We start from the raw sequence: 21959 nt of genomic DNA, 5'->3' as shown, positions 1-21959 counted from the left end.
CGGGCCTGGGGAATGATGACCGGAGTTGGGCCGACGCTTTCCATCTATGTAGGTCACGCCAACGCATGCAGCTGCATCATAACCACGTCTTATTGACAACGTTACCAATGAAGGAGTTGAGGTTGGGCCATGCACGACGCCAGCCAAGTCCCGAGTAGCCTATTCATCGGTCCATTTCACATCTGAGACACCAACATATACGTGACTATAGACTGATAAATCCAAAGCACTCACTTTGAGAGACTAGGCTAGTCACATATTTGTTAACATCCAAATATTCGTTTCTATCATGATACAATATTTAACAAGAGAACAATAAATAAACGTGAGGGATCCAATCACCTTCCAACACCTTACATCCTCGCCTTGATATCTCCAGACGTCGTGCCCAACACCTCATCAGCCATGGCCATCCCAGCCGCCCTGCCGGAAAAGATGCAACCGCCTACAAAGGTCCCCTCAAGCGAGTTGTAGCCGTGGACACCGCCGCCTCCAAACCCAGCCACCTCTCCCGCGGCATACAGACCGGGGAAGCGGCTCCCGTCGGCGCGCATCACGTTGCTGGACAGGTCCGTCTCGATGCCGCCGAGCGTCTTGCGCGTGAGGAGGTTCATGCGCACGGCGATGAGCGGGCCATGCTTCGGGTCCAGTAGCCGGTGCGGCGCCGCCACGCGCCCGCGCTTGTCGGGCCAGTACTGCCGCGCGTTGGCCACCAGCATCGCCTGCGCGTCCTTGCTGTAGGGGCTGTCGAACTGGTCGTCGCGCGCGTTGATGACCGACTCGATCTTGGAGAGCTCCAGGCTCGGCCCACCTCGCTGCGCCGCCAGCTTGTTCATGCCGTCCACCAGGTCGGGGAGGTTGTCGCGCACGACAAAGTCCTCGCCGTGCTTTTGGAAGTTTTGCACGGGGATGGTCCCCTTGCCGCCAAAGATGCGCTGCTTCACAAACTGCCACACTGACTTGCCGGTGATGTCTGGGTTCTGCTCCGATCCCGACAGGGCGAACTCGCGTGCGATGATTGACTGCGTGAGGATGAACCACGTGTAGTCGTAGCCCGTCGAGCAAATGTGCTTCAGCGTACCCAGGGTGTCGCTGCCGGGGAAGAGGTATGGCGGGAGGCGGTTGCCCTCGGCGTCGAGCCACAGCGACGAAGGCGCGGGAAGCACGCGGATTCCATGCGACGGCCAGATAGGGTTCCAGTTGGCCAGGCCCTCGGTGTAGTGCCACATGCGGTCGCGGTTGATGACGTTGGCGCCTGCGCTCTCCGATATGCCGATCATGCGGCCGTCCACGTGGTCCGGCACGCCGACGACAAAGTGCTCCGGCACCTTGGGACCCAGCCTGTCGACGGGCCAGGCGGCTTTGACGGCCTCCACGTTGCCACCGATGCCGCCTGACGAGACGAGGACGGCGGCACCACGGAGCTCAAAGGTGTCGACGACGGTGCGGGAGGACTTGACGCCCCGCGGCTTGTTGTCATCCTCCAGCACCCTACCCTTGACACCAACCGCCCTGCCGTCCTCGATGATCAGCTCGTCGACGCAGTGCCGGAACCGAAACTCAACCAGGCCCTTCTTCTCGGCCTCCTCGACCGGCTCCTGGAACACCCTCACGACCTCAGGCCCAGTGCCCCAGGTCAGGTGGAAACGCGGGACCGAGTTGCCGTGACCCTCGGCGGTGCCGTCGCCGCGCTCGGCCCAGCCGACGTTCATCAAAAACCCGAGGCCACGCTGTTTGACGTAATCCTCCATGCCGTTGGCGGCGAAATCGACAAAGGCCTCGGCCCAGCGCCTCGGCCAATAGTCCTCCTTGGGGCGGTCGAAGCCGGCGCTGCCGAGCCAGTCGCGCATGGCCAGGTCCTTGTTGTCTTTGATGCCCATCCTGCGCTGCTCGGCCGAATTGACCATAAATATGCCACCCAGGGACCAAAAGGCCTGCCCGCCGAGCGACGCGCGACCCTCCTGGTCGAGGATGATGGTGCGAACGCCGCGCTGGGTCAGCTCAAAGGCGGCGACCAGGCCTGCGAGGCCGCCACCGACGATGATGACAGGTTGTGTTGTTGATGATTCGGCCATGATTGCTCTGAAGTTTTTTTTTTAAGTTATGGTGATGGCTGAACTGAAGCAAACAGCAATGAAAGGATGGAAGCGAGTGGCAGCGAGTGGCAATAACTTGGCAGCGAGTCAGAACCACGAGCTTGATTACTTCAAGCAATCTCGCTCATCTATGATTTGAGGGATCAATTGATTTGATGATATTCGCGGGATTAAAATGCCATTGATGGTTCAGAATGAAGAGTCAAAATGTGTTCGGCGTGTATGGGAGGTAGGTACTTCACCTCAACTTATGTTTGTTGCTGACATGTCCAGGTCCAAGGGTCCATACCTCGGTCATGTCACTTTGGTCCATAAGTTAGAGTACAAGTACAACCTCCCCAACCGCTAACCTCACACGCGGATGCGGGGTTCGAGGCAAATCGTCCAAACTCTAAGAACAAAATCAATTCCTTTGTCTGGGATCGTTTAATCCGCCATGATTTATCCATCAGCTTACGACAGCAGAAAAAACAAAGATGCATTAATCAACCCACAAATCTCGAAATGATCCCATTCACCATGTTGGAAACTTTTGCAAAAGACGAATCAGCACTATTGCGCACCTGCCAATCGCGCCCCCTTAGGCAGGGCTCTCCTGGATGTTGGATACGCTTTACGCTCGACGAATCATATGGGTTCGATCACCAAATCCACAACCTTACACTTGATATGGGGGATGCCGAGGCAACCCACTTTCCCCAGATTAATCAACCCACGGTATTTACAGCGCATTTTCTGAATACGACAACTATGAAATCTTTCAAACCCTGATCGGTGTTTTGTTAACCTTTTACGTCTTCGATGGCATGATAATATGTTACATGCCGACAGCTCGGCTCGGCATGTGAGTATGTACTCACCACGACTACAAACAGTCTCCATGCCTAATAAATTAATTCCAGGCTGCCTTCCCTGCTTACTGTAAGCCTCTAAGCAGTACAATAAGCCAGACTGTATGAGAGTTGAAGCGTGAAGTCTCGGAATTTCGACTCGGCCCATCGGTAAACATTACACAAGGAGATGGAAAGCCCACCAAGTATATATGGAAAATGCTCAATTTGTGCAAACATATGGAAAAAGAAATGTATAGATAGGGTATGTATGACAGTAGAGGGCAAAATAGAAAAAGCAAATACCCAAAAGAATAACCCAAAAGAATCGTATCGCTACCCGCATTTTATCATCCGGAACTCCTTGCAAAACAGCCAGCCTCTACATAAATGTACAAATAATAAAAAAGTAAAAGAAAAAAAAATTACGGCACAAAAAACTGCCAAATCACGCCCTCCAGCTGCGCTTGACGCGACGAGCTGGGACAAACCTCTTCATGATCTCGGCCACTGCGTCTTCATCAGTTATATCATCGTAGACCAGAGGTTGCTCGGTAGATTGGCGCCTAGAGAGGTCAGTGTTATCAGGATGCTCTTCATCATTGAAAATGCTTGAGTACTCATCGTCGTCCTCGTCCTCGTCGGCGTCGTCGTCGTCGTACGGGTCGTCACGCTTGTACAAAGAATCCGCTTCGTCGCCGTAGTCGTCGTCGTTTTGGTTAACAGAGTTTACATCGGCGTTGAGTGACTCTTGGGCGTCGAAGAACTCGTCGTCGGAGCTGTCAGAGTATTCGGTGCCATCCTGGCCGTTAGCATCATTGATATCGCGGCGGTAAATTCCCTGAGCCGAAGCGGCCCCGTAGAGGTCATCTTCATAACCATCGTCAAAGCCGGCATCAGCACCATAGGGGTCAGCGCCGTAAGAATCGGCACCGACACCAAGGTTAACGGTGCCAACACCGGCACCAACACCGAGACCACCTGCGCGACCAGCACCAGTAGCAGCACCAGTACTAGCAGCAGTACCAGCACCAGCACCAGCACCAGCACCAAGACTACCTGCACGACCAGCACCAGCACCAGTGCCTGCACCGAGACCAGTCGCAGGAACACCAGTACCGGCACCGAGGCCACCCGCACTCCCGGCGCCGACACCGGCACTGGCACCGGCACTAGGAAGGGGGCCAAGGCCATCATCGAATTCATCCTCAAACTGGTCGTCATAAAGATCATCGGCACCTTGCATCAAAGGATCGTTGTTAGTCGGCACACCCTGCTGGGGAACCGACTGAACAGGCTGGGCAGCGGGCTGGGCAGCAGGCTGAGCAGCTGGCTGCTGCGCCGGTGCAACAGCCGGATCAGTGACTGGCTTAGCAGCCGGCTCGGGATCCTTCTTGCCCTTGATCTTCTTGGCAAGCTTGCCGACAAGATCGCCAGCCGTGCTGATGACGGGCGCCACCACTGGAGCCATCGAGACGAGGCTCATCACTGCCGAGGGTACAATTCGCTTCTCCAAGGCGGCGTTGTCAGAACCACCAGCCGCGAGGCTAAGGTCGCGACGGTAGACCCCCTGCATGCCTGCAGCCGGGGCGGCGGCAAAAGACTGCGCGCCGAGAGTGTTTGACTGCTGGGCGTACGTGTCGAGGTCATCCTGGCCGGCGACCCCACCGGCTGTCATGGGAACTGACTGGGCGGCTGCTGGGTTTTGAGTGAGAGGGGCCTGGGCAGTGGCGGCGCCGCCTTGAGTGAGCTGGTTGGCAGCGAGAAGTGACGTGTCCTCCTGACCGAGGCCAGCTCCGGCAGATCCGACGTTGGCAGCGGCGGTTTGAGGTTGCAGGGCCGCGGCGTCTTGTAGCCCGGTAGAGCCGGCGGCGGGGGATTGCACGGAAGCGGCACCCTCCAGATCTGTGGCACCACCAGCAGAATCAGCACCAGTAGCAGCACCGGGAACAGTTTGTGCGAAATCCATGCCAGTGGCCCCTTCAACAGGCAAAGTAGTGGCACCGCCTTCAACAGCACTGTTTGACTGATCAGCAACTTGACCAGTCAGCGGATCAACAACTTGGCCAGCCGACAGATCGACAGCTTGCCCATTTGTCTGATCAACGATTTGCCCAGTCGTCGGATCAACAACTTGACCAGCCGACTGATCGACAACTTGACCGGTTGAAGGATCAACCGCTTGGCCGGGTACCGAAGCAGGAACACCCTCAGCACCCTCGGTAGGAAGCTGGTTCTGGGGCACGCCTCCTTCAACACCAGGCTCTCCAGTGGTGGTGGTGGTGGTGTTCGGGTCGGTAGAAACTGGCACAGGCACGACGGCAGGGTTCTGTTCGTTCTTTTTCTTCTCCTCCTCCTCCTTCTTTTTCTTATCCGCCTCGGCCTTCTTCTTCTTCTCTTCCTCATCCTTCTTCTTCTTGTCTTCATCCTCCTTCTTCTTCTTATCATCGGCCTCCTTCTTCTTCTTCGCCTCGGCCGCCTCCGCCTCGGTCTTCTTCTTTGCTTCCGCCTCGGCTGCCGCCGCCTCCTCCTGCTTCTTCTTCTCCTCCTCCTGCTTCTTCTTATCCCCTCCAGAGACCTTGTCGGCAATCTTGTCAACGACCTTGCCAACCACTGGGGCGGCCATTGTTGCAACTATAGGAATAAGGGGCAAGAATCGCTTCTCCACAGCCGTTTGGGTTTTCGGATTAGTATCATGATTGACATCGACTCCTATAATGCCGCTGCCGCCACCGCCATCGGTACCGTATGGGCTGCGGGCCTGGATGGGAATACTGCGGGCAGATGCAGCTCCTATGCTCAGAGCTGCCGTCACCACAAGTGCGCCCTTCATGGCGAGCTCTGTTGGTTAGTGAATTGACTGGTACCTAGGTAGTTAACAAGAATTAATGTTTAAATGACTGCGTCGAAAAGAAGGTTAGTGATTTCTACACGGCGTTGTGATAAAGGCAAGATAAAAAGAGAAACCCCGGTGGAGGGTACTGGGATGAAATGAGAATGAAAATAAAGATGAATAATATGTAGGGAGAGTAATGGGTGTGGATTGCTAAAGGAAGGGGTTTTCAGCGATATATAATTAAGCAAAGGCAGCTGCGAAACATCAGCAAATTGATTACAGTCAGAATTTACAGGATGGTTTGCGAAAAAGGGGGCAAGGCCAGTCAGGCACAAGCCCGTAGTAAGTAAGGATAATGTATTGGAAACTTCGGCACTTGAGTAGCCCTGCCGACCCGAAAGGTAAAAAGGCTTTGTAGCGGCCATAGGTAGCTGTGCCGCAAAGAACTGTACAGTAAGAGCACAGCACCTATCAGCTCAAGATGACAAGTCCCAGTTGCTGGACAAGGCCCGGGCAGAAGGCGGGAATAAATTAAGCAACCTCCATGGGCAGCACAAAGTACAAAGCGTCTGATGCGCGCAAAAACATGCCGGTAGTCAGCCAATCGGTTAGGAACATCGCATCATTTACGGCCAAGGGTTTAATGGTCGCTACGTCGACCAGTATCAGTGTCGCTCAGTGGTGTCGGATGGAGTTGCGCGAGGAAATTGGTATTGGGTAGTGGACCTTTGCTTTCTCAGGCACACAACAACAGTAATCCACAGGGGGCTTAGCCTTATTAGGCATGGTCTTGCAGGCGCAAGAGGGTGGAGCCACTCCTTGAACAGCCCCTCGTCAAGTGCAATCACGTGATAAAGACTGTAGCTGCTTACTACCTGGATTTGGTGGGACACCAGCCGTTGAGTAAGCCTACTGAAATTTCATTCGACCGACAGACACATTTGAGAGTTGGCCCCAGGTCGGAAATTCAGAATACCTTACTTGCTGACTTGAATGTCCGCAACAATAATTGCTATTCTACTTGATGATACAGTATAAAGCAATCGATTCAGAGCCACTCATCAACATCTAAATTTGAAAATATCAAACCCATGTGAAAAATAAAGAAAAGCAAAAAGTGTCCCGCATGGAATTGGCTCTTCAAGTTTCCTCCCCTCAAATACTCACATCACTGGCTGTCATATTGATATATTTATTACAGAGTATTTCAATTTCATTTGACCTAGCTTGGTATAGGCTTAGTACCTACTTCTACCATGGAGTCCATGATATACGCATAACGATTGCAAAATTTATCATTTATACAAATTTCTGAGTAGATTTTTTTTTTTTTTTCGTTAATACCCAGTGTTTACCCCATACTGCAAATATTTTAATAAACGTCACTAATCATCTCTTGAATTAATATTTCGCGCCACTAATACAGCTGACCACACTGTAGAATCATCTTTTAGTTCGTCGGATTTGCTATAATATAACCAAAGCCCGGGGGTTTCCGCACTCCAGATATTGGGTACCATGTGTTCTGTCTGCCAGTGGTCCGACAAGCTAAGCCTTGTCTTCCTCCTTGACCTCAAACCAAAGAAGTCGGAGATTTAACCTGATAGCTGGGGCAAACCGGAAGCCCCACGCCCATGGAGACTGCCTTTATATTCTTGCAGGTAGGTAGGTGCCTATGGGGGATAAAGAAACCCATCAAAATGCTGACACTGGACAGATAAATCTGCCACCACGCACGCCCTTCAATTGCAAATAAAGAAGATAGAGGTATTTAAGGTGCATTTGTGCGGCCTGAAGTCCTTCTGGTACCGCGCTGATTCCTCGTGGTAACGAACTGAATCCTTGGGCCACCGATCTGAACCCATCTGATATCTGGCCGAAGCGAGATGAGTTCTGACGGAAGCCTTCTGGTACCTGGCGGGTCCACGTAGTACGTAACAATGCATGGCTTTTCCAGCAAATATACGCATTGATAGTGGCATGCTGTGACCGCAGATTCAAGGTTGGGATTATGGCCAAGCTTTATGAAAGTGTTCCGGCAATTCGCTATGCATCTTGTATATTCACTTCGGGTCGCAGAGGCGCCAAGTGACAGGGCGAAAATGGTAATAAGAGTGGAGTGACGCATTTGTTTTGTTTCTCGAGTAAATGAATAGTTTGAATGATAAAATTGTAGGCTGTAAAAGAAACGCTTAGTGTGGTGCGAGGGGAGAAGTGGTATGCAAAATCTTGGATCAGTGTTGGATTTAAAGCCTATCGGGCTGCGATTACTTGTTTCTGTGTCTTATTTTTTCAATTTCCGATCAACGATCATGGGCAGGCCAGGTTGAAGAAGAGTTTTCCATATCTGTGATGCCACAGTAGTGGCATTGAGTCAACCCTGAAGTTGATTGCATAATGGTAACAAAGTATGCCCATAAATGATCTGTCAGCAAAAAGGATCAAAACAACATAAAAGAGAATACTCTGTACTATTTCTAGACTGTAAAGATATATTTTTCCAAAAAAAGGAACATTAGAATACCAGAGCGAGTCATTGCATTGTCGGTTACCTCGGCCGGATATGGCCTTCTGTCCAGGAATAGTTCCTGCCACAACGCAGAACCTGACAAGGCATGTTGCCGGTCCAAGGTAAAACCTGTCGTCATTTTAGGGCTTACATGGAAAATACCCACAATTAGGGCAGCATGTTGCGTTTTGTTCTAACCTTGGATACAGCTGGAGTTCCTGGCGGGTTGTACTTTACGGCGTGTCTCTCTAAGGTCGATTGTTGATGCCCGTCGCGTACTAGGCCAATGATGAAGACGCATTTCCCACTTGTACTCCCGGATTTAGCCCACCCTTGCTGGCAAAGAATTCAAGGCTTGTAGTTCCTCTATAGTTTCCGCATGGAAGCCCCACGTCACGAAGCGGGAACGGGAGCTCCATTTCAGGACCTGCCTTTTGGAACCGGCTATTCCGGAATTTGTCAGACCGCGTCCTTGCTCTTGAGCCCCGTGAGACCGGCGTGGCGACGCTGCAGCATCTCGAGGTTCCATAGCTCTCCGTTGCCCGGTTACGATGGGGGTCACGCATGGCCTGACTAGAGCTACGGATTTGTAGGTCGCGTATCGCTGAAGTTTTGCGCTCGAGTGCAAGTGTCGCTGTCTTCCCGATAGGCTTTGATGTTGGGGACCACGTAGCTCAAAGTTTTTGAGCACCCTCTAAATCAACAGCCAGCTTTCCTAAGTTTACCTCATGGGGTTGTATCAGTACAGGCAGCATTCCGCTAAATCTTTGGGCAAGCAGACGGCATCTGATACAATACCAATGATCTCTTTGTGAAGCTGTGAAATCTAGAAGAGTGTCGATTGTGATATCAGCAACTTCCCTACCCCTCTCACTTGCTTTGTCGTGCAATCTTCAAGTTTTTATTTGGGGTAGCTTACTACACCCAAACGTCGTTTGTCACAATGGTGAGCCCTATGCCTCCCCATGCAAGAACAATATCGTTAGGGGTCTGTAACAAGATAACAGAATTTTACTACGATCATGTACCTTGGAGGCAGCTCGTTACCAGTTGCAGGTATCCAAGTACTTAATGAAGGGTCAGCTTAAACATCAGGGTCATATGCAGTCCTCCTGAGACTTTCAACAACTATAGCCTTCTCTTGCTATCCTTTTTTTTCTCATCATCCATTTTTGACATAAACAACAACTACAACTCTGCTCAACCTCTTCAATCTTTCCAATCACATCTGCTTTACCCAACAGCATCAACAAGACATTCAAACCGACGTATCCGGATCATCATACTCGAGCAACAACATCTCCACAATCGCATGTCTCAAATTATCATCAATATCCAACGCCTGCACGCCCTGCAGCTGTTCATTCTTCGGACGCGCCCGGTAGGTCTTCTTCCCCGTCTCGACCGTCAGGCTGGCCCAGATGGTGTCCTTGAGCGCGTACTCGATCTCGGCATCGCCCAGGATCTTCTCGATATGGCGGATCGGGTTGTTGTTCACCATCCCGCCTCCTCCGCTGAGCTTCACCACGATGGGCTCGTCGGACGGAAAGCTGCCCAGCGTGAAGCGTGAGCCCCTTTCGTCAGGTTGATGACGGAGTTGGGCGTTGGTATGTACGTTCGTCAAGGTGCACCTGCTGCCGTGCTGGGCCAGGAAGAGCAGATTCCATTCTCGGTCTTGATGGGATTCGTTGCATGAGCCTGGGGCGTTGGTGATTGTCACGGTGCTCGTCTCTGCTGTCCATTCGATCTTTGTAGTGAATCGTCTAGTTTCGCCGTCTTCGCCTTGAACATCTTCGTGGAGGTCGAAGCAGGCGTCTCCAGAGTTTTGGTCGACAGCCAGGACAACCTCGAGAGAGGTGGGCAAAGGTGCGCCATTTCCGATCTTTTCGGCAGCATCCAAGACCACAATCGATCCCTCCCTGACAAACACAGGATACTGATTCAGGGGCCTGCTCATCCACGCCTCGCGGTCTCCAGTGTACACCCTCCCGGTAAAGTAATCAATCCACCTACCAGGAGGTAACCAGCCCTTGGTTTTAGCCAACCGGTACGTCGGGTCGAGCGGGTCCGTGATAGGCATCACCATCATGCTCGTGCCAAACAGGTACTGGTTCTCGACGCGATACGCCTCGTGGCGTGTGGGGCACTCCCAGTACATGGGCTGGACGAGCGGCATGCCTTCCTCGGAGGCGCGCACGTTCATCGAGTACAGATACGGCAGCAGCCGGTGGCGCAGCCTTAGAAAGTTCGATACTGTCTCCTGGGGGCCGCCGGTCGGCAGAATCCAGGGCTCCTTGGTCACCCAGCGCGTGTTTGACGAGTGCAGGCGCATTATGGGGGAGAAGACGCCGAGCTGGACCCAGCGCGTGGTTAGCTCGACGCTCTTGGCGCCCAGGTAGTGGCCGCCAATGTCGTGGCTCCACCAACCGTAGCCAATGTTGGAAGCCGTCGCTGTGAATGCGGGCTGGAAGCGCAGACTGTCCCACGAAACCACGCTGTCCCCCGAGAAGCCGATTGGGTAGCGATGACTGCCGGGCCCGGCATACCGCGACAGGATCAGGGGCTGGGGCATTTTGCTGCTCTTGATGTGTTGGTAGTGGAAGTGGTTGAGCACCCAGAGCGGATCAACACCGGGCAGCTTGGTGTACTCGCCCTGTTGCCAGTCTATCCACCAAAAGTCGCAACCGTCCTCCTCGAGTGGTCTGAGCAGGATCTCGAAATAGGCACGGATGTATTTGCGGTTTGTTATGTCAAACGCTACCGGCTCCCCTGACGCTGGATCCCGGCCAACTGCGTGGCAAAACTCTTTATACAAGTCTTCGTACCTGTGCACACCATCGGCCGGGTGATCATTGAGAGTCGTTTTCAACCCACGCTTGTGCAGCTCTGCCAGGAAGCGGCGTGGGTGCGGGAACAGCTTACGATCCCACGAATATCCAGTCCAACCATTCTGGCCATCCGCGATAACTCGAGGGTCATCGACCAGATGCCACTCCATATCGATGACGGCGACCGACAGCGGGACTTGGTGTTTTTCAAAATCGTCCATGAGGCCGAGATACTCGCGGTCGCTGTACGGGTAATACCTGCTCCACCAATTGCCCAGCGCCCAGCGCGGGATGACAGGGGTCTCACCCGTGATGAGGTAAAATGCCTTGATGGCGTCTCGGTAGTCGTGCCCATAGGCGAAAAGGTAACCGTCCACTCTGCCCTCCCCCGCGAGACGTGGCGCAATGAAACCATCCTCCTCGAAGAGCATGGTGGTCGAGTCGTCGATGGTGGCGTAGCCCTTGTGCGACATGATTCCAGTGCCCCAGTCGGTCCTGCCATCGATGCGGTCCAGCGTGCGGGCGGTGCCGCCGAGGCTCTCCCACGGCTTGTAGTACCCGTACCGCCAGAGGCTGCGGGTGTGGCCCGCGACGAGACAGAAGAAGTTGTGCGCCGCGAAGGAGGTGCAGTTTGTGTCAAAGGTGATACGGAAACGCTTGGTGACGATGTCAATCCAGCCGTCGTCGTTGAAGTCCTCGACTACAAAATCATCGGTACCTCCGCGGTCGCGACGGTATGCAAAGGAGGATGGCCTATCCTCAAACCGACTGTCCGGCGCCCATTCATAGCGGACTAGGCCATCGGCGAGGACCGTCAGGCGGAACTTGTCGCCTTGACGTCCGCCGATGACGTTGCCTCTGCGCAGGGGAGCAGGCGGGGATTCGGGTGGTGTCATGATGAGTTCTTCATCATTTGCCATAGTTATCTGGGTCATTGATGTGTCGGCGAGGCTATGGCCACAGTTTATTTAGTCATTGTAGAGAAAGTAAAAGAATGTGGTACCGATGCTACGTCCGAGTGCCGAGTGTCAACCTTGGTAACTGTTTCGCTCGGATGTTGGAGGAATAAACGTTAAACTGTATTGACTGTTGCCCCGCGTTGCACGTGCTCATTCATTCCTACGCTTTCTTTTTCGAGACAAATGCATTCATCCACTTGGATGTTTGACGATATTAGACCAAGGTAGACTAGACCTAGATCGAGACTACTATTAGTCTAGAACGTTGCAACCTCAAAAGCCGGCACTCTCGACACAATGTTTTACATGATTTACTTACAGGTTTGGCGTGGCTTCCGGGAGAAATCAAAATTCGGCTCTCACCGCTATGTAAGTTCAACATCGAAAAAAAAAGACAATGTCTGGGAATAATGAATCAAAACTTGCTAAATTTCAGTAGATTAGGCTTGCAAAAGCAACCTGCAAAGTACTTGTCCCAAAAACCAAAACATTCGCTCAATATCATACAGTCTGTTGGCGCTGGGCTTAAATGCCTTTTACAACCCTCGCCACAGTCTCATCGAGAGTCTCCTTCTCAACTGCCCCCAGCAGTTCCATCGTGTTCCCAATCTTGTGGCTGTAGTCTCCTCCCCGTCCCTCCGTCATGTGCATGGCATAAAATGCAGCAAAGAACTCGGGCCCACCCGCCTTGACCGCCTGCTCGATGAACTGGTCCGAGTCGACCTCTTCAATCTTCCAATCCTTCTCCTCCGTCCCAGTCGCCTTGAGCAGACTGGCCAAGACGTCCCTTTGCGTGATGTAGAACGATTTGAGAAACACTGGCTTGTTACGGAACTTGGTCAGCTCCGCATCGGGCAGCGACAGCAGACCCGCCGTGGCCTTGCCGACCGTCCCGATGTTTGTCGTGGGGAACTTTGTCTTCCCGCCGCTGTACAGCCTGGCCGTGCGGGCGGCGACGTCGAAGCCCCAGAGTCCCTGCGGTAGCGACCAGTCGAACCACGGGTTGTTGACGATGGCGAACCACGACATGCCGCGCTCCTCGATCAGGTCGCGCACCGGCTTCTTGCCGCTGAGCATGGGAACATCCTTAACGATGCGCGACTCCGGGTCCGGGTCGCTTCCGAACTCGGTCGGGACCACAAGCGGCACGCCGGCCTTGGCAGCGGCCTCGACCCACAGCGGCTGGTCACCCATGGCGCCCACGCCTAGCTGCAGCAGCAGCACATCCTGGTCCTTGAGGACGCGGACGGCAAAGTCGGCGTCGGACGCAACGCCGCGCTCGACGCGGGCTACGCCGGCTTCGGGGACTTTGTTGGAGCTGTCAGGGCGGGTGATGACGGTGATGGTGTGGATTCCCTGGGCGATAAGGGCCTCGAGGGTTGGGGTGCCGACTGATCCTGTCGCGCCGACAATGGCGATTTTGCGACCTTGTTTGGTGGGTGACATTTTGCTCGATGATAAAAGGTTTGTGTGATGAGAGTTTTGGGGATTACAAAGTGTGCTTGGATGTATAGTTGTCTTGTTTTGTCGAGTTGCTCAGAGGCGAAATGTGGTTATGAGTTAACAGCTTGCGAATGAATATAATGAATGTTTGTTTCGCTTCTTGTCTCTAGATCCAGCGATCGGATGGCTATATATACTTGCGGGTATATCCATGACGGTATGTCTACATTTACAGATCAAACCATCCCACCCTCGATGATACTCACTTAGCGCCGTCTCTCGATCGATTGGTGGATGCTGCTTTGAAATCACATCAAGCATGAGGTGGTTAGCCGAATGGAATGCATGAAAACAAGCCTAGCTGCCAAGGCGGCAGCGATGCTGACGAAGCATGATTGCAATGTTGGAGGGACTTAGGCGACGATCCGGCAGGCACCAGTTGTTATTCGGTGTGTTCTTGGGTTGTCAAGTTTCCATTTGGATCCTTCGGCGGCTGAGGAATTACCCAATCAACAACTTGACTAGGTACTTTGGGTACACCGCAGACCGATACACCCGCCTTGACCTCCATGCGCGGCGATCGTTGAAAGGACGGTACTTGGGGTTGCAAATTAGTCAGGGTGGCTAGGTAAATTGAGACTCAAGATGAGAGAGCATTCTCAGCCCTAGCGGATTAACAATCCCGTGCTAACAAGGTGTGCATCCCTCTAGCATTTTCGCTTTCGGGAAACGAATACACTGTTTGACGTCAAAAGAACAAAGCGAAGAGTAGGTGGGCACGCAAACGGCAGTTTGTTTGACACAAGAAGCTGCGACGAAAACACTGCATTCAGCACTTCTGATTAGCAAGCAAACGGAAACTTGGACAAAGTCGGGGCATCCGAGACTGCGCTGAAATTCACGTTTTCTCAAATCACATGTCTATCACGTGATGCATGGACCTCCAACCCAACACCGAGGGGAATTCTCATGCAACTTTGACCCCGCTTTGACATAGGGCTCAGCCGACACACCAAATCTATCTTTGAAGTCTATAAATCTTGCACCGCCCTGTGTCCAGCACAACATCTCAAGAGTCGCCCGGCTAGCTCAATCGGTAGAGCGTGAGACTCTTAATCTCAAGGCTGTGGGTTCGACCCCCACGTCGGGCTCAGTTCCCGTAGTAAGCGGCTCATATCTTTTTGTGTTCTTTTTCATTGTTTGTCTAGTTGTTCAATGACTTGTTCTGATGGTCTTGGGCATATCTGGAACTCCTATGTTTTGTTTTGTTATGTTTTGTTTTTCCCATTTTTTATCCCTTTGTCACATTCTGTCGATACATAATCCCATCGATTTGTTTGTAGGCAGTCTACTTCTAGCATAATCGCATTGGTCGATGTGTCAAGTTGCTATTTACCATACTCACCAACATCACTTGTTGTTGTAAGCCCGCGCCGTTCAGATGCGTTCAACTGTGCTGTTTTTTTTTTGACATAAATATAATATACACACTAAATAGAGCTTCGGCTTTACAGAACAGCCCTGTCATCACTGTCAAAGAATTTTGCCTCATGGCTTTCGATGCTGTTAAATCGGCTGAGTTACGAGGCTATCATTTGCGCTCGTTGGAGCATCCAGAAACTTACTCGTCGCATATTTCCCTGCAAATCGGTCATATGAATGTTGGATCATAACATCCAAGCAAGCCGGCTAGCTAGGTCTTTATTACTTACCTATCTTTTTCACCCAGTCGCGTATCACATCCAATCCCAAAGTACCACGGCAAACACCACTTTGAGTAACACTAGTTGCAGGCAGGTGTCGGAGAGGGACAGAACGCTAGCATAAAGCTAAAGATCGTGGGTGATGCTATGTGTGGCTCAACAACGTACATGAAGGGGGTGATAGAATTGGGTGAACTAATACTTTGCTTCTTTGGATACAGATATTAGAAGAGCCAATAAAAGAAAAAGAAAGGAATCTTTGACTCTAGAACGTTGATGTTAGTTGGTTCATGTGGCCTAACTTCTATTTCCCTGTCAGGGGTTGGATTTAGCTATAGGATGGATTGTGACAGGAGTGTACTTCAGTTGCTGCCTGCTAGCGGAGCAAAACCTTGTCGTTTAATGCTATAAAGTAGCTCGTAGTAGCTTACAGTCCACCGCAACCATAAGTGGACAAATCCACAAGAGACAAACATCATTAGTGCATCTTTCATATTAGAAACATCGCCTCCAAAAAGCCCCAGATTATGACCGATGCTAAAAGCTCAAATACGGAAAGCTGCAGTATAATAAATCCCACTAATTTCGTCTACTGCCCTTGTACGAAGTGCGGTTCCCCAGATGGCGACATTTCGTCTCGACTCTTCAAGGCCGGCTCAAGTCTGCTCGACTTTGACATACGGAAACATCCCAGATACAGTGAAAGCGAAAGAGAAAACCGCCGGGTGGCCGTCGCGGGTCAATATCTGTCTCGGCGTCGTCCCGCACACACTGGTCATGCAGTGCGGGAGCGTCCGGTTTGACAAGACCCACGACGCGGCCGCCATCTCGGCGCGCAAGGTCTGTTACCTCTGGAGCAACCGCGGTGTTGTGGAAGCTGACAGGTTGCCCTTTTAAGAGTGATGTACGCACTCTATTATCCTTGGCTTCTCTGCAACATCCACCACCTCACCGTCAAGAGCATCGTCATTGGCCATGAGGGCAGGATGGTGCGGCATCAATAATGAGCTGAGGAACTCTTTGGATCTGGTCGCTGATCGCCACGCTCCGCAACCTGGAGAAGCTGTACGAGCTCAACGAGGATTGCTCCCGCTTCTCAAGTAGAGGACCTAGTGCGTGACGCCCGGCAATGTTCGTTCGGACGAGGTCGTGGATAAGCCGCCACTGGAGACCGACGGACGCAGGCGCCCGATGGCTGAACAATACCATCCGGCCAAGCCTGGCGCGCCAGTACGTCTGGGTGGAGAGGCGCATTTACGCTCCACCGCAAGGTCTGGGGCGAATTGCGGCATATTTTCACAAAGATGGCATAGAGCCGGATTTCCTGTCATGGTTCCAGGGTGTTGAGATTTTGACCTATGCTTGAATCAATGGGACACAGGAGCCGGCGATGCCTTGCATATCTACATGGTCTTCAAAGTTGGCCTCGAAGGTGAGTATCAACGAGGCCTATTGATCACATAGAGGAGCTGTTTCTACAGATAACCTTTCCACTACAACAGCTGGCGCCCATGTTACAGGGTCGGCTGCTCATTATCGTCTGGGACAATCCAGAATTGGGATCACAAAAGTATCATCAGGCGAGGAAAAGACTTTAAGATGTGTTATTTCAGCGATCAGGTGGAGGAGTTAAAAATCTAACAAGCAGAACGAGGTAAAAAGAAAAAGAAAAAAAAAAGAAAAAAAGGAACAACCCGCCCAACAAGCTTGCACCCCGTCGTTTAATGAAGAAGGCAGTTAGGATCCATCGGCTTTCTGGCTTTGCCATGTTTATCCTTGGCCCCGGGACCAGCAAGCTCGCATTGGCCTGCGATGTTGCAAACTCCGGACACGGCGTCGTGCACGCATTGGCGGCCGACGTTGTTGTGCAAGATCCCTCTCGGGACGACATCGGGCTCGCTGTCGCCACCGGCCCTCTTAACTTTGGTGACTGTTGTTATTTATTGTTAGAATGGGTTAGCCCTGCTTAGTATTTCAGATCAGCGGAGGAAATTAGGAAGATATCCTTACCCCAGTTATCACCAATGTTCCTCACAACGAATGGTTGCTTAGCAACAGCGTTGGTGCGAGCTATATTGGACAACAAATCGTGATTAGCATATTGTGTATGTTGACAATACGAAAAGAGGGGGAGGAAATACTGGAGCTAGTCTGGCCAAGCCCAATGAGCATGGCCATGGCGAGAACGATAGGGTACTGCATCTTGAAGAAAGTGATAATAATTAAAGAAGATTATTCCAATAAAAGAATTTATATAAAAGATTGGTGAAATGAGTGAAGTAATGAGTGTAGGCTTGTTAGATTGGCTGATTTGGAATAGAATATCCTTCAACAAAGGAAGAGCAGCCAGGCCTTTTATATTCCTCTGAAAGAGATCAGTATATACTAGACTAGTTGGGATATATTCGTCGTATTAGCATGAAAATATAAGATACCCCGGAAATAGACACGAGGTTCCCGGCGGTCGAGTCAAGGGCAAATGAGCATATTCCAGGACTATTTCTTTAGGTCGACTAAATCTCTCTTATTGATGGCTATGTATAGCCCTCTATCAGAAAATGGCAGGCTTGCCGGGTCCAAGTCCAAGGATTGTATATATACCCAGCCTCACGATCATGTTTATGTTAATAATGTACACGATGACTGCAACTCTTCTTTGAAGTGCAGTAGTAAATATCAATACTAGATCAACTGGTTAGTACGTAATATTGTACGCGAATATAATCTGGACTGCTTATACAGTTCTGACAAGCTCGACAGTGTCCTGTGGCACTGATAATAGACATGATGTAGCTCAGCAATGCCGCATCAAGCAAGATCCCTGCTGCCTTTCAGCATTGTTGTGCAAACCAATGCTTGGCGCCAACTGCTAACATCAGGCGATTTTTGTTTAAAAATATAAATGAGCAAGCTTCCAAAATTAGACCAGAAGCTAGAACGATTTGACCTAGTTTACAAGGCCGGATGCCGTCTTTGCCACGCGTCAACCCGTGAATACTACTCGGGTGCTGATATATTTACGTCGTAGCTAATATCCTGTGGCATAACCATTCAAATTATTCCAGTTCACTATATCTGCCTCTGTTAACACACCGAGTCAAAAAAAAATGCCCTGGGCATCTCCGAATGAATCATGGGTCCGAATGCTTCCCATGAAACCCATCTAGAACCGGGACCCCACCATTTCAAATTTACGTCACTGGACTTTTCCAGCCTTACGAACAAGAGATAACCAGGTCTAGTAGTTTGACAAGAATGGATGGGTCAGTCCGTAAGCAATAAAAAGAAATAAGCAACAACACCTCAATGCGTATTCCAGTATATGATTGGGCGAGCTCCAAGTCCGGGGTATGAGTCGGCTTTTGCTGACACCCGAGCCCACTCTCACGCACAACCTAAGGCGCGGGAATCCCGAAGACAAGCTGATGTACAGCACTTGGTGGGGGGACTGTTCAATGACATGCCAATCTTCTCAGCCGCGCGGCTTTGTAAGAATGATTGCCCAGAATCAGAAACCTGAATCAAAGCTTTGGGAGGGGCGATTTAATTCCAAAATTTTGACCGGACAGCAGAGTTATCTACCTCATGGTAATGTTTGAGGATGTCAATTTGGCCGCGCGCGGTGCTTTGTTTGGTCAGACAGGAAAGAGAGGCAAAAGAATCTGAGGGAGTCACGAAGCCTGGTTATTTTGTTCGAGATGCTTCTACTGGAGGGTCTGCGTGATGACGGCACCAGCGATCGCAGATCCATATTATTAAGGACGGGAGATAAATGCCGGATCTGCAGGGGTTTGGTGATGGAGCTACGGGAGTAACTCTTGAGTGCAAGCAAAATAGTGCAGGCCAGGCTGAATCCAAAAGCGGGCGGCATCGTGGGGATATCATACTCAATAAGGGCTGACAAGCCTGACAAAAAGTCACAAGAGTAAGGTAATCAGTTGGTGGGTCACGTAGAGCTTTTTGCCTTGTGCTTGAAAATAATTCTGCCAGCATCCTTAAAAGTCTCTCCGGATTTGAGAATGATGGTAGGGTTGCAGCCGGCGAAAGCAACGTATACACTCACAGTGATGGCTCTCCAATACACTGTGTAACATAACTCCATTTCTCGTACAGACCACAATCGAATACGCACATCTACTGCCTGTCTAAACAATTTGCTTGTGTTGTCTAATGCAGTCAGTCTACTAGCCAGGCTGCAGCAACTAAATATCTCTGTATTATTTTCTCGTTTTCCAGCAATTTTGGACCTTTTATTTTCCATTAACATCACGTTGCTGCCCCGAAAATCCGGGGCAATAGCATTGCGTCAGCTCCAGCCCCATTACTTCAACTTCCACTTTTCGCATGCGCATCTCGGCATGCCTAACAAAGAAATACGACATGAGCGACAAGGTGGGGGAGGGGAAAAAAAAAATAAGAAAATGTCTAAAATAGCTGCCGTATTACACATTTAATAAGCCAGAGTCCACCTATCTACCATGCCTTTCTAGAATCGAAAACAAACCAAAGCCGGATCTTACCTTTGCCGAGCACAAGAGTGCCGTTAGGCTTAGATCTATCTTGTGGAGCCACTGACACCTGGCACCCCATGGCGAATTTCTCACTTACAATTCGCCTTGTAAACGCGTCAAAGACATGACTTGCTTACCGAGGGCGACACAAGAAATATGAAGCTTATTGTAGGCGAAGAGCAAGACATCATTCATCGAAAAACTCCATTTGGCTGCCTAGTTTTTTTTTCTTTTTTCGGTGGTGGCAATGTCAAAATCCCGTCAAACCCGGTGGTCATGGGGATTTGAACTCCGGAAGACGATATGTCATCTCCGCCGGTGCGCAGGGGCTTAGATCCGGCCCTCCGGGGATCTTATTCAACTTGTAACAAAAACCTGGTAAAAAAAATGAAGTAATCATTTTCCAGTGTATAAAAGTAAACACGTAGACTTTACCAATAGGAAATATTTATTAAATATTTTCAGACGTTGACGTTTCCATTCATAGGGTTTTACTGTCGTGTTATTCTCTTTTTTCCGCGTTTGACAAACAAGCAATTAAGCAAAGATGGGGGAACAAAAGGGTGACGACTCCGGATCAAGTGGACAACCACAGAGACAACGGGCGACACATAAACGGAGTCGGACTGGCTGCTCAACGTGCAAGAAGCGACATATTCGTTGTGACGAGTCAAAGCCAATATGGTAAATTGATAACTAACCCTAGCCTATTACACAGACCTCCCTGAACAAGAAATTCCCAGCCCTCTAACACTGGCATGTTACATCTCCACGCAGTAGAAAATGTCTAGTCAAGGGGACTGAGTGTCACTACAATGATGACAGCTACCCAACGACCCCCTCACCTGCTTCAAGGTCATCAACACCATACACACCAGCCGACATCTCCTTGTTCCCAACACACCCCATCACTTGGCCGTCACCACCAGCCCCAATACCACTGCAGCCAGAATGGGCGGGACACGTCAGTATCGACCTCCCATTCAACTCCCTCGAGATCCTACACCACTCCAACCACTACCGGCAAGCCATCGCCGACATGATCCCCACCCACCACCACCACCACGCCGCCACCCCAGCACCCCTCGCAAGGGAGCCGTTGCACGTGCATACCATGATCCTCTGGGCGTGTATGCACCTCTACTTCCAGCAGGGCTGCTCCATGGGCCCAGCGCTCGAGCAGACATGTCTGCACCACAAGGTCGAGATGATGCACGCCCTCAAGGAGCAGCAGCAGCAGCAGCAGTATCATCGACACGTGGCACCCTCTTCCGTCCCTGTCGACGAAGGTGGGAATGACACGTACGCGGGCGCCATCTTATGTCTGGCCGTCGTCGAGGCGGCGATGGACAACACGGAAGCTGCCGCCACCCACCTCGGTGGCCTTTTTGCCGTGGTCGATGCGAGTACTGATATGAGAGGAGCGGCTGGGCCCCAGTCCTCATGTCAGATACTGCCGCACCTGGCTCTGATGTAAGTAGTGTTTGGGGCAGGCGCTTGTGTAGAACACCCAGCGGGTGGGAGGAAACCCCCGTGTTTGAAGCCATTATACTTCTTCGGAAAAGACTGACACCGTGCTTCTTTCTTCCTTCTTCATTTTGCTGCCGGAAACAACAGCCTACTATCTCTCTTGTCCAAGGCACGACCGTCCAGCGTTCATCAGATCAGCAGCCCCCCTTTCCCCAACCCCGAAACTCCACTCTTTCACCCGCAGGCCGACGACCCGAACCGCCTGCAGCCACGCTACTTCACACCCGGGAGAGCAGCGACCACGGATACGGACGTATCCATCCCGCCAAAGGCCTACGCCACAGCCGCGCACCTCCTCGTCCACGCCATGGCGGAACGGACCCGCGGCGGCTCCTCCTCCTCATCATCATCCTACAGCCTACAGGTCCTCCGGTGGCTGCTCCACTCCCCCAGTGAAGAACACCGGGACGGCAGTAGCAGCTACAACCCCCAGCTCTGGCTCTGGAAGACAGTCCTGTCGGCCTACGTCCTCGTGACCCCCGACTTGGCCCTCCCGGCGACGGATCCCGTCCGCGTCTGGCTGGGACACCAGGTGGAGCGGTGGAAGAGGTCGGGCTCGACCCAGGTGCCGGATTCCATAGCAGACGCCGTCCTGGCCCGCCTTGCGTCACTTCTGGAAGAGCCCGGGTCTGTCAGCGGGAGGGACCGCCTACGGGCGTTGTGCTACGAAGCTGAAGTGCACAATAGAGGAGGTTAGGGGTGGATGGACACCTA

General features: G+C 51.6%; 7 protein-coding genes across 7 annotated transcripts; 1 reads left to right on the top strand and 6 right to left on the bottom strand.

Moving 5' to 3' along the window:
* Positions 1-353: 353 nt before the first annotated feature.
* Positions 354-2075, bottom strand: PgNI_05272 (uncharacterized protein; the record flags this gene model as incomplete). The annotated part of the gene is made up of 1 exon (XM_031125306.1): positions 354-2075. The coding sequence occupies one exon, from the start codon at positions 2073-2075 to the stop codon at positions 354-356; it is 1722 nt and encodes a 573-aa protein (XP_030982254.1).
* Positions 2076-3374: 1299 nt separating this feature from the next.
* Positions 3375-5759, bottom strand: PgNI_05271 (uncharacterized protein; the record flags this gene model as incomplete). Its single annotated transcript, XM_031125305.1, has 1 exon — positions 3375-5759. One exon carries the CDS (start codon positions 5757-5759, stop codon positions 3375-3377), a length of 2385 nt encoding a protein of 794 aa, XP_030982255.1.
* A 3770-nt stretch (positions 5760-9529) lies between these two features.
* PgNI_05270 (uncharacterized protein) lies at positions 9530-11995 on the bottom strand (the record flags this gene model as incomplete). The annotated part of the gene is made up of 1 exon (XM_031125304.1): positions 9530-11995. The coding sequence occupies one exon, from the start codon at positions 11993-11995 to the stop codon at positions 9530-9532; it is 2466 nt and encodes an 821-aa protein (XP_030982256.1).
* A 588-nt stretch (positions 11996-12583) lies between these two features.
* On the bottom strand, positions 12584-13504 carry PgNI_05269 (uncharacterized protein; the record flags this gene model as incomplete). Its single annotated transcript, XM_031125303.1, has 1 exon — positions 12584-13504. The coding sequence occupies one exon, from the start codon at positions 13502-13504 to the stop codon at positions 12584-12586; it is 921 nt and encodes a 306-aa protein (XP_030983042.1).
* Positions 13505-16170: 2666 nt separating this feature from the next.
* On the bottom strand, positions 16171-16535 carry PgNI_05268 (uncharacterized protein; the record flags this gene model as incomplete). Its single annotated transcript, XM_031125302.1, is given in 2 exon segments — positions 16171-16399; positions 16411-16535. 2 exon segments carry the CDS (start codon positions 16533-16535, stop codon positions 16171-16173), a joined length of 354 nt encoding a protein of 117 aa, XP_030983041.1.
* A 390-nt stretch (positions 16536-16925) lies between these two features.
* Positions 16926-17406, bottom strand: PgNI_05267 (uncharacterized protein; the record flags this gene model as incomplete). The annotated part of the gene is made up of 3 exons (XM_031125301.1): positions 16926-17134; positions 17215-17274; positions 17346-17406. 3 exons carry the CDS (start codon positions 17404-17406, stop codon positions 16926-16928), a joined length of 330 nt encoding a protein of 109 aa, XP_030983046.1.
* A 2856-nt stretch (positions 17407-20262) lies between these two features.
* On the top strand, positions 20263-21942 carry PgNI_05266 (uncharacterized protein; the record flags this gene model as incomplete). The annotated part of the gene is made up of 3 exons (XM_031125300.1): positions 20263-20399; positions 20493-21188; positions 21333-21942. 3 exons carry the CDS (start codon positions 20263-20265, stop codon positions 21940-21942), a joined length of 1443 nt encoding a protein of 480 aa, XP_030983045.1.
* Positions 21943-21959: the final 17 nt, after the last annotated feature.

This window comes from Pyricularia grisea, chromosome I (genome assembly GCF_004355905.1).
Source record: "Pyricularia grisea strain NI907 chromosome I, whole genome shotgun sequence".
Classification (NCBI taxonomy): domain Eukaryota; kingdom Fungi; phylum Ascomycota; class Sordariomycetes; order Magnaporthales; family Pyriculariaceae; genus Pyricularia; species Pyricularia grisea.
This window is presented reverse-complemented; position numbering and strand designations above follow the sequence as displayed.